The sequence below is a fragment of the Centroberyx gerrardi genome, chromosome 1 (genome assembly GCF_048128805.1).
Source record: "Centroberyx gerrardi isolate f3 chromosome 1, fCenGer3.hap1.cur.20231027, whole genome shotgun sequence".
NCBI classification, from domain to species: Eukaryota; Metazoa; Chordata; class Actinopteri; order Beryciformes; family Berycidae; genus Centroberyx; species Centroberyx gerrardi.
The window spans coordinates 23,919,052-23,931,527 of record NC_135997.1 but is presented as its reverse complement, the minus strand read 5'-3'; the positions used below and the strand labels follow the sequence as shown (position 1 = coordinate 23,931,527).

General features: G+C 41.8%; 1 protein-coding gene across 1 annotated transcript in view; it reads left to right on the top strand.

The window, feature by feature from the left end:
• The first annotated feature begins 10,552 nt into the window (after positions 1-10,552).
• atosa (atos homolog A) overlaps positions 10,553-12,476 on the top strand; it is a 35,503-nt gene continuing 33,579 nt past the window's right edge. Inside the window, exon 1 of the mRNA XM_071923954.2 lies at positions 10,553-11,659. Coding sequence (XP_071780055.1) covers positions 11,629-11,659 — 31 coding nt within the window. The 5' untranslated portion in view covers positions 10,553-11,628. The remainder of the gene's footprint in view (positions 11,660-12,476) is intronic.

The following is a 12,476-nucleotide window of genomic DNA, read 5'->3' as shown; positions in this document are numbered from 1 at the left end:
AGACGGACTGACTTGACCGACTCATGGACTGACTCAACTTCGGTGGAAAAGCTTTAAAACTTAAGAGAAACAAAGATAAACTTAAAAAAAGACCTTGAAGCAACGTTTTGCCCTTAAAACCTGTACTATACTGATATTTATAGTATCCAAAGATGAAAAAACAAACCAAAGACTTCTTCTTTGACCTGCTTTAAAATGTTTGTTTCGGCAACACATTTATGTGTAACATACTGCAAAAAGACTTTAGATTTACTCCCCCCTGCCCTGTCACTGGTCTCACAGCTTTACTACACAACCCTCAACCCCCCCCACCCAGTATCAACCTATCATTCACCGTCCTTATCTTTAATCTGATCGGTTGGTTTTAATGACGGGTCCCTGAATGGAGGTGTAATCAGCCTATCGGCAGTGTGTTCTGCAGCTGTCCACACCCTCGAAAAACAGCCAGAATGTGGAGCTCCGGTGGGATTGGCCAATCAACTTTAAGGAGAAATCCTACAGGAGCGACTGGATTGTTGTGCAACCTTTTGGATTGGTGGACTTGTCTGTCTATCTGTCTGTCTGTCTGTCTAGCTGTCTGTCTTTCTATCAAGCGTTCCAGACAGACAGGGAAATGCCCAAAGTAGACTGCTAACCCAAAACCAAACCCCAACCCTAAACCAAACCAAAACCCTAACCTCAACCCTCATGGTAGTGCTTTCTTCCAACATGCTGAAGCGTTGAGTATAAAAAAAACCAAAGCCTTCTATACCCCAAAGCCTCTCATGCAGCTTAGACATGAAAACTGCTTAAGAATATCCTATGAAGTAATTTGACCAAAGATATAATGTATTTTGTAGTTGATAATCTTAAGAGTATTTTTACCTCACTTACTCCCTTACCTCCTAAGACTGTTAGTTAAACACCACAAACAAGAGAATAAAGTATTACTGCTAATGGTCCATAAATCTTTTTGTGTCATACTTAAAATTGTGTTCTCTGCAAAGGGAAATACAATATTAAATGACCCTGAAATTAATTAATATCATCAATATTTGCCTTATGGATGCCTTCTTGAATCAAACTGAATATTCCAGTTATATCTTCGCAATCAGTCCAGTGAATGTTATACCTTGTTAATGCTAATTGTGAAGATCTGACACTATAGACCCTCCCTTTGTTTAAAGTGCAGTACTTCTGTTGAGCTACTGTACACCTAGTAATACTTACAGGTCTTAGTCTGTGATCACGTTCTACTTTATGCTTTGAAATGCCAGCAGCTACCAACCAAAGACAAATCCATTCAGTAGTAGTATGTGGCCTCTGGTGTTTTTTTTTAGGACAAACTGCAGCACCGCTCTAATAATACGCATTCAGTATCGCTCAGTCGTCACGTGCGCTCTTCTGTGTGCTTCATACGTATTTGATTTTATCTCCCCGTCGAAGATGCTAGATAGAGGGGGATGATATCAAATGATCAAATCAACTTTCATGCGCTTACACAGCAATGTCAGCTCCTCACCTGAATACCAATCCCCAGCCCCCACCCTGCCTCCGCTCCCCCCTGGTAAGCTATGCATTTCAGCACTAGGAAGAAAGCACTACACAGGGCTGGCCCAGGGTGCAGGGGCGTTAGATTTATTAGCCGGCCCCTTGCCCTCATCCTCCTCACGGCCAGGGTTAGCAGCTCTACGCTCATCAGAACAACACCGCTGAAGGAAAGGCGAGAGAGAGAGCTGCTTCTTCATGTCCGAAAGAAAACCAAAAAGATGACAAGAAACAAAAAAAAAATGTGTTAAGACCTGCTGATGTTTTATAGTGTGAACCAAAGATGCTACCTCACTCAAGTTCCATATGTGATTTCTATCACTTTGATGATACCAAAGATAACCAAAGATTTTTCTCATTGCACGGCCTCTACGAGTGGTGTTAATAGATGATGTATGTCTCCCCTCCCCCCATCTCCTCTTTCTTCCCCTCTCCTTTCTTCCACCCTTTCTCCCCCTCCCTCCACCTGCACTCAACCCACGCACCCCTGCTATGCGTGCTCTCGCTTCATCTGTGCTCTGATTACAGCTCCATAGAAAGTCATGCTGATGTAGCTATAGGCAGATATGCTGATCTAGCCATAGATACACACAGGCCATCCGGGTACCTGCGGGGTTCAGCAGTCTTACCAGTCTTTCTTTGTGCCTGTTAGCAATACAAAGTTATTCATTCCTACTATTTTCCAGTCTGTGGACAGTGGAGACAGACAAATTATGTGAAAGCTGACACGGCCAACATCGTGGCAGGCCAACAAAAACATAAAATAGATGTGTGGATTTGGTTCACCGATCATCTCAAAAGAGACAGAGTGGATTTGATGGAAATCTACAAGCAGCAGATGAGTGCGTACCCCGCTAGCGTGTTTGCATTTCCAGTTTTTTTTTACCCCCTACTTAGCCCTGCCTCTCAGTGTGTATCTATAGGTTGACAATATTGATCAGACATCTTTACATGACAATAGGCAGACAAGCTGACATAGCCATGGGCAGAATTGTTGACTCAACTATAGGCAGACATGTTCCTGAAAGTAGAAGCAGACGTGTTGCAATCTTTCTAAAACTCCCAGGACGAGTGCCTTGCTTGAACCAAAGTGTTAAACCGCTGTTGACCTCTCACCTTTGACTCTGTGAATACCTCAGCCTGTAGAAGGGCCACTACTGAAGAAACAAGGAAGAAGTCTTTCTCACACCGTGGTGCTTTCGCCAGCGCAACCATGCAATGAAAACATACCAAAGGAATTTCTGTTGTCCACTTCTACAGATAAAAACCAAAGGTCTTTGTTTCTCCTCTCCCCCGCCCCTTTACCCCCGAACCCTCCATCCCTCCTTCCCCAACCTTCCTTCTCTGTCTGCCGCGTGTAGGAAGGCCCAGCACTCTGGCCGTGCATGTCTTTACCAATGTCTCTGAATACCTCATAGTAATAATTCCTTTGAGTTCTGCATTGAGACGTCTATCTGTGAGTAAGGCAGAACTCGACTAGTGTGGTAATTGTTATTGTTACTTCAAAAAGCTGTATGATTATCTATTTTGAAGTTTTTTTTTGGCAGAAGTGCTCTGTTTCAAGTCACGGAGGACAAGTTTCAGGGTTGATGTATGAAACTTAAAGGATGGAGGGAGAAGCGTATTTTTTATCAGACATTGGGTTATGCCAATATTATAATGAAGGTAGACTATTGTTTTTACAGGGTAAAACCAACTGCTGTGATAATGTGTTCATATTTTCCCTTTTCTCTACTTCTGTGTTGTGATTTTAATTTAATTGCATTTTTGTATTGGTTAACCACTGCTTTAATTTATGCATTTGTAGAAACTCTAGATTTGTATATAGTAGGTTTTTGAGAAAACAAACAAAAAAAGACAGTCAGTTTTATGTTACAGCCTTATTTCCCATGCTTAGATATAACGAAGGAGTAGTTTGTATTCTTCTTCACCTAAATCTTAGCCGGCACTTCAATATGTGTTTTAAACACTGCCAGAAACCCAGACAGTTGATTTGCCAACGGAGACAAAGTTATACAGGAGTTACTTTGTTGAACAGCTGGCAAAAAGCAGTGTGTACGTGTGTGTGTTTTTTCTATTCTTTTGACTTTTTAAAAACAGTTATTTTATGGGTATTACTGCACATCCAAAGATTTTTAAAACAAACCAAAAATAGGAAAAAAATATGTATAATGTTGAAAAGCACTGGCATTTGTGAGGTAGACTTGTTGAGTTTTGATTTGCCATTCGCACGGGTATAGAATGTAGAAGGCGTAGGGCTATGTAGACAAGCTTACTCTACCATGTGGGGAATCTCCTGTTCAATGTACAATCTGAAGCATTTGAAACGAGGGCTGCAAGTCCCGCTCACTTTGCTGTCTCATACACAGAGTGAGGTGGAGCGCGGGCTGGGCAGCCGGTCTGCCAGGGGCCGTGCCGCGGAGCTGGGTCTGTTTTTATTGCCGCGGCACCGCCGCCTCGCTCCACCTAGTATCTGTTCTTTTGGTACGTACTCGTGTAATGACTATGAGCAAAGTCTAATAAAACTGCAAAGAACCTTACCAAGGAATCAGTGTGTGAGTGTGTATGGGGATGATCACCTGGCTGGAGCATTACTTTTTTCTGTCTGTGTGTGTCAGCGTGTGTATGTGTGTGTGTGTGTGTGTGTGTGTGTGTGTGTGTGTGTGTGTGTGTGTGTGTGTTTGTGCAATTCAAATGTCAAGTACTGCTGAGGTGTGCAGGCGTGTCTGTGCGTATGAGTGTCTGTGTGTTTGTGTGCATGTCTGTGCACTGTGTGTCTGTGCGAATCTCCATGTTTGTCCATCAGTGTGTATTGCATATCTGTCATACTGTGGGTCGGTGTGTATGCATGTGTGTGGCTGATTGGTGCGTTTTACAGCAGTAAGTTTGGGTCCCTCTGGCTGTCAGAGGCCTCTTCTGTTAGTGTTACTTCCTCTCTGTCCTGCTCAGACAGCACAGTGTACTGCAAGGACTGAAGGTCACTACCAGAATATCCATGACAGATTACATCAGTATCATCTTGCTATGTTATGCAGCCATTATTTTAATACAGAGATTGGAGGATGTGAAACTTTTCCAGCAAAAGCCATTCCTGGCATTTCTAGTTACTGATGCGTGTGCTTATATAAATGTTATATTGGTGTGGATGGAAGAAGGAATGAATGATGCAACGTGGACCTGATGTTTCCCCATTCTCACGTTTTTCTGTTCTTTACGTTGTCCATAAGGAGTTCCCATATGATGGGTAGCTTGGCTACAAGTCTCATAACAATACTGCGGCGCCAAAGACAATCATCTGGATCTCTTATGCTGGGGGACTTAGTTTCTCACCCGGAGAGGGGTGTCCTCCAGCTATTCATATACAAAGATGCTTGGAGGGTTTTGATAAACAAGCATATTTGTTGTCATAGATGTTTAGGAATAGATTACAGTAGTAGTTCATCTCGCACTTGCATTTCAAAATGAAATCTCATTGCTCTTGTCAGCCTTGTGCTCTTGTCAACCTTGATCTCTTTCTTTTTGCCTCCCCCTAAACTCACAATGCTTCTTCAGTTTTCGGTATGCATTTGTGTGTGTGTGTGTGTGTGTGTGTGCGTGTGCGTGTGCGTGTGCGTGTGCGTGTGCGTGCGCGCGTGTGCCAGAGAGGCAATACTTTAGGTGTTACTCTCAGATGTATAACTCCATGTCTCATGAGTTGATTTGTCATCCCTATTTCCCAGGCTTTGCTACTGCTCTCTCAGTGCCGTGCAATATCATCTGTTGTGATTGCTAAGCAAATGAAAAAAAGAAAGAAAATTGAGAAGCAAGTGATGATGTCATCCAGCTTTTTTCAGTGTTCAAATGTTTCAACATTTCTGTAGTCACAAAAAAAGTAGAAAATAAAATGTTGGTATTTCCAGCTACTGAATCCTGGCTCTTGTTATTCTTTTTTTGTGTATAATTTTTTTTTAATAGTATTTTCTCTCTCTCAGACAGGCAAATTGAATCAATAAAACATTGAATCAGATAAGGAACTAGAGGTGCTTACTGCACTGCCTCATAAAGTACTGGGACTCTGAAAGGCTTGTGGGCCCGTCTCTGATGGGAACCTGCATGACAAGTGTTCCTGTAGATCACTGTGAAGGGCATAAAACTGTCAGAGTTAGCGGTTGCTAAACAATGCTAAACAATGTATGCACACATGGTACTGTAAAATCCTTACTGTCCACCAAATGGCTTCATTCCTAAATGCTAGATATCCATTTTGGAAATTAGCTGCTGAAATTAATTAGTCAATATTTCAGAAGCAGAACTATTTTGTAAGCAAAGGTCTTCAGAATATTCCTAATTTCAATAGCAATCCACAGTGAGCTTTAATTTCATGCTGCTAATCATATTGTCAGAGTAGAGGTCTTTTTTTTTTTTTCAAAGGGTGGTTTCTACTTTTGGAATGAAAATGAATGCATATGTTTTAATGAACCTGACTGAATTTATTCAATATGTGTCCCAGCTTGAAAAGGTTTGAAAATCCCCTTGTATCGTTATTCTCACTGAGCTGTAACAAGTTGTTCAGATCTATAGTTATTCTTCACTTGGCCTGCTCTTTTTACACTAGCATATGTCACGCCATTTGGTGTCTGCCTTTCTCCAAAGCCCTTCTCAGTGTGATGAATGCACAGGCCTGCCTATGGGTGGCACCAGAGGGAGCTGAACCCCCAACTCTAGCAGTCTTAGGGCCATGCTTTAAGGCTGCATAATCAGTTAGTAATCGTAAAATACATTTTAGTTTCAGTAATCAATAATGCTAGAATATTGGCATATTGAACCATTTCATTTAATTTCATTTAGAATATCTGATGCAGTTAAAAATAGTCAAAATGATATAAGATGCCAAAAGTGCAGAAAAATAGGCTAATCTTGGTCCTCAAATTATCAAAACTATAATCATAATTTATCATTGGGATCACAATATCTAGCAAAATTATCTGGATCTGGATCACTGTAGCTATAATTATGTGGCCCTACCATGCTTTACCATTGAGTTACACAGGATCACTAGTGAACCAAACCAAGTTGAACCATACTTCTCTGACCAGATACCCCATCAACAGTTACATTAATTGAACTCAGCAACACAGTAGTAAAAGCTATATTTGTTTTTACACCTAGTAGTAGTTACACAATAGTTGCTGTGTTGATTTAATTTTCTGCTTTTTAAGTTTTATTTTGACTGAATGCACTGTGTCAGTATAAATGCAAGAAATGTCCAAACACAGAGGTTGAATTCAAATTCTATGTGTTCAAATGTCCAGTTACAAGTCTCATTTTACTTCCCAGTGATTCCATGGACTCTCCAGCAGCTTTCCTTCCCTCATCTAAGCGAACCCCTGGCCCCGCCTGGAGACCTCACCTGTCTGGGCCAAAGGTTTGGTAAGCTACTGGGGGAGGCGAGCTGCCAAACCTGGATCCCTGCCTGGAAAGACGTCCCTTCAGGACGCTGTGGAACCACAAGTAGACCATGCCAGATGTCTGGGCCAAAATGTGTGTCAGGAAGATTAGCCTGGTGAATCTTGTTTGAGGAAGAAGAAGGAAAAAAAAACACACGCAAGACTTGTGACAAATGATTCAGCATGCCGTGTTCTACTCTTACGCACAAGCTCATGATATCATTGCATTACCATCCTCCTCTTTCCCAGCAACCACAAAGCCTCTGAACAAAGCTCATGAGCAGTTCTCACAGCCACCAATGAATCAGCTAATCTGTGCGTGTGTGTGTGTGTGTGTGTGTGTGTGAAGGGTACATGTGCCTGTGTGTGTGTGTGTGTGTGTGTGTGCATTTTCCAGCCCTTTAAATGGGTCTAAGTGAACTGCAGAGAAGCACTGCAGTGTACCAGGCAAATTTTTTTGCCTATTTATGCAGATATTTGCCTTGAATGAGGAGTCTGGACCGGCACCCAAGGGAGTCCAGCCACCTGGCACCATGTCCGTGCTGTTTCACCCCATGTGCTCTCTCATTTGTACAACATTTGTCTTTCTGTCACTTGGGCTGTAGCTCTTTAGTCAAAAGGCCCTTCCCTGCCCCCCTTTCTTTCCTTTCTTTTTTTTTCACTGGGGTTGTACCTTTTTGTTAAAAATGTTTGATGCCAGTGACAAAAATGACAACATTCTGCACCTTTTATTTTCTTATCAGTGACTTCTCTTGTTCCAGTCTTAGCATACCCACTGTCAATTTAGGTTGAGAATATATATATACATATATATATATATGTATATATACATATGTATATATATATATATATATATATATATATATATATATATATATATATATATATATATAAAGTGACAATTTGAATTTGCATTAAATTACAGTTTACCCTTCTGAGCAGGACACATTGTAAATTCACATTTCACAATGCCATTCACTGTTAAATTATCTGCAATACTTAAATCCTGCCACTAGATGAGGCTGTGACTCTGATTTTCTCAAACACGAGGATTGCTTTGTGTTGCAGTAGACAGCAACATTCTCAGCCAGATATTTATTTATGTACACCTAGGCATGTCATGTTCTTTTGCTGTCAATATTGTAGTTGTTGTTGGTGCTGTTTCTAAATTAAAACCTTGATAGAACTCCAAATGACTCATGGACCAATAGTCTGCTGGTTCCTCATGTGAATTGAAGTATGTTTTCATGAGCCGAGCTGATGAAATGTAGCCTAATGTCATGAAACAGTATAAGAACCTTAACATTAAACAGAGGCTTTACACTACAGTTTTGGTGTGAGTCAGAGCCTGTAACTCTGTAAACCTTGCTCTAGGGGAAGTCTCCTGATCGACTGGTAAATGTTTGCTTTGTCATAGATGGGACCCTGGACTTTACATGCATGCAGCTCTACATCTTCTGAGTCACTTATGTCTTTGTACTCCTGAAACCTAGAGCAAAGGACAAGTCAATCATTTTAAACGACTATTTAAAATTCAGTAGGCTTAGTCTGGCTGGCACTAGTGCTGTAACTTATTATCAAAAATGTATGAGCCCAGTCACAACAAGAATTCACTTGTTTTTCCCCCTGAATGTGACTTTTTCTGTACCCCAAGACGACAAACTAAATTTTTTAGTCCAAACAGTATAGTTTTTTTTAAGCCAAGTCCTCTCTGGAAAGAGTCTATTTGAGGGTAGCAAACAACACACTAAGCGCAATATCAGCTGTCAAACAGAGATTTGTAAAGCAGATTCTTGTGTCCTCATTTTGGCCTTTGCCTTTGTTCCAAGAGGTTTCAACAGAGAAGAGATAAAAACAATGAGATCTCACTCTGTCCCTTTTTTGGATACCAAAAAACGTCATAGAGAGCCTAAGTCCCTCCCCTTCCGGTGGACCACCATGGGACCTTATTTCGGAAAAAATATGTACGGTAGTTAACGGCGAGAGACAAATAATTGTTTGATCCCGTTTGAATTGTGCCATGAATTACACATATGATGTTTTGTCAATTTAAAAGATAATTTTGCAAGTCAAGAAAGTCGCAGTTTGTCCTAAGACTGTTGAAGTATAAGACTGTGAAAATACGTAATTAGAAAGACTACACACCCAAAAGTCGCACAAGTGACGTAACTTTCTCTCTCCACAAGCTACCCAGAGCCGCTGAAGCTAAGTCCCTCTCAGATAGCAGGAGTATTATACACAACCTGGAAGGTAGACAGTAAGAACGGACTTAAACTGGTTTGGGATAGTTTTAGTACAGTGGGGGCTAACGTTAATGCGATGCCTGTGTGTTTCGTATGTTTCGTTCCATGTTGGTGTTGGTGACGTATATTGTGCGAGACAAGAGATGTAGTTCACTGAGCGGTTTCACACAAAACTAAACGTTACTTTACTGTTTTACGACAAACTGCGACTTTCTTGACTTGCAAAATTATCTTTTAAATTGACAAAACATCATATGTGTAATTCATGGCACAATTCAAACGGGATCAAACAATTATTTGTCTCTTGCCGTTGACTACCGTACATATTTTTTCCGAAATAAGGTCCCATGGGGGACAGCGGAAGGGGAGGGACTTAGGCTCTCTATTGTCAAGCACAGTGGACCAGAGTCTATTCTCAATGTTTTGCCATAATGGAAAAGTGCAATATATATCCCATTGTTGCAGATTTCTTAAAAACAGAACAAAGGTTTATTTGTACCAAATACTGTTAACTTCCAGAGCTAATAGGCTATTTATGTTTTTGCAATGAGTAGTTTTTGAAAGAAAAACAACTTTGTTTCAAACCTTTGCCAGATTGGTGCTATAATGCCATTATCATGGAAGTATTATATTATCATTGTCATTATGTGTGGCTATGCTTATACCTACTTTTATGGAATGAGTGGTGGGCCAGATTTTTACTTAAGCAATGAGCCACAAGAGGAGATGCTTCACAGTGATTTTAGAGCAGCTCAGAAGCATTGTTAGGCACACTGCAAAGCAGAATAATGCTGTGATGATACACCATTGTTTCAAAAGGGAGAAGAAAGCAAATGTTTAAAATATTTTATTAAATGGTATTTTCCTCCGTGGGATAGATCATAGATCACTGTATTATAGTGAGTAATGCGTCATCTTAAACATAGACGATCTCTGTTTCTATGCAAGCCAAGCAAGCCAGAACAAAATGTTCACGACAAAAAACGAACAACCCTCACGTGCTCACGTGAACGCGCATTCAGTCCCACTATCCAATCAACTCCCAGAGAGTAGCCCGTCCTCTCTTCTTTCTCCTGTCTGCCAGGCGTCCATTGTAATTAACGGTACTGAGCTGTAAAGCAACACATTCAGGGTCGGGGTGGTTTATATTTTTGTATTATCAGAGACAGTGTGTCTTCTTAAAAAGTTTTGGTGCCACTTCTAACTTTGCGGTTGCTATGGCAGCAGGTTCATCCGAGGCTGGCAGAGAGGGAAGTGACGAGTGGAGCTGTTGTTGGGACACGTGACTGAAGCTGCACTGATCTGTTTTGACAAGCAGCAGGGAAGTGAGGAGGAGAGCCAGACTGTAAGCATCACGACTAGGAGGAGGACTCACTGTTCTTTTATCTGCATTTCGCCTGTATAATATTAGTATCGACCTAGTCCGCTACTTTTATCAGCCAGACAGCCTGCCAACGATAAAAAGCGACTGTTTGCCAGTTTAACGTTAGCGAAAGAGTTGCCATCGTTACCGCCGCGTTTGAAAGAAGTCAGAGTATTTGTTGTTGTTGGTCTCAAAGTTTTAATGAAGATTACAAAGGACGTCAATACAGGTGGCATTTCTGGGTAGATGGCGATGGGTCGACCGCTGCAGATGGACGAAGAGTGGACCATATCAGTTTGATATCATTGGTTACCATTTCGTCAGAAGAATGATTCGCTGAACATGCTGTCTTCGTAGCAAAAAAGCGAGACCAGCATCGTTATTGTGGATGTGTTTTAGCTGAGCTGTGGCTACCTGCGCTGTGTGGGGGTTGGGGTGTTTGGGAGCTCGTCATCATCAAACGCTTAACCAGTAACGTTACAGTAACATTACTTGGCTATGTTGTTTGGTTAGCCAGCTAGTTAACACTGCTGTTAGTTACCAAGCCCCTCATCTAGCCAAGGATCGTTGTCACGAGCCAACGTTACAGCTATCAGAGAGAGAGATGCATCTCGACGGAACTATGGTTCAGGTGGTGGAATTTGAGACGGATTGTAAGAGTAGCCAGCTTGCTAGCTAAATTAGTAGTAGTCAGCTTGATTACTCGTTGGCAAGCTGATTAACAAACCCGTTACCCGACATAAGTACTATATAGCGTTCGCTGTCAGCTGTCTTTATGTTAGCCAGTTGAACAGTACAGTGCGACTCGATGGAAGCGTACAGTAGCATGCTAACAAAGCAATGCTTTGTTGTTGGATAGGGGGCAGTTGGCAGCAACATACAGGCTTCACAGCTGATATTGTTGCTTAGCTAATACAGCAGGTCAGTGAAATCCTTACGACGGTTTGGGGTCCAGACACCGTGGTATTGCTGTCAAGGCCGTGTGTGTGTGTGAGAGGGAGAGAGAGCAGTAAAGAAGACATAACCTGAAGACGGAGAAGACCCTGCGAGAGACCCTGAGGGCAACCTGATGACACTGGACAACATGAAACCTGAGCGAGGTATGTAGAGCACCAGGCAGGCTGGGTGTCCCTGTTAGCCTGATGGTCAGCAAGTGGGCAAGCTGGGCATCTCCGGGGTTGGCCCTGGATCCCTTCAGTAGACTGTACCCATTCCCCTGAGATAGAAACCAGGCCAGGGAATTATGTAACAGCTGGTTAACTTAGTTGCTAGTTATGTGAAATAAAGCCTGACCCGGTGAAATTAGGACATCTACATACAATACAAATCTGCTGCTCCAGTTTTGAACGTTGACACATATGTCAACTCAACAGCAAGACCCTTGACCAGCTGATATCCACACTCTGGCTCAAGCCAAATACCATTCCTTTTTGCATTAGCTCTTGTTTTGCTTGTCTCTTTGCATGGGGTTGCTGCAAAATGTTCTTGACACCCACCCTGTTTTGGAAATAAGGCTCCAGCCGTATGCTCTGCAACCTGTTTACATGTCGCCTTATCTGCAGCAAGAGGCAAAACAGGGACAGAGAGGACACCCTTGTTTGTTTTGATGTGATTATGCTAATTATACAATTGCATTCATTTGTCAAGGGTAACTCTGCACCTACATATCTGCCCTGACACAATTAACACTAGGTATGTATAAGCTACTGTATTGTATAAGCACCTAAGTTAATCAGTTAGTGATTGATTCTGCATGGTTGTTGGTGATCCAGGGTCAGTGGTGATGTGATTCGGTGTCAACAACACAATAGTCATGCCATACTTGGAAGCAGTGAAGGGCCACTGTTCTCCCCGTCATGATGAGATTAACTGCAGTCAATCAGAGATAGTCTGTGTGTTTGCATAGGTTATGAAACT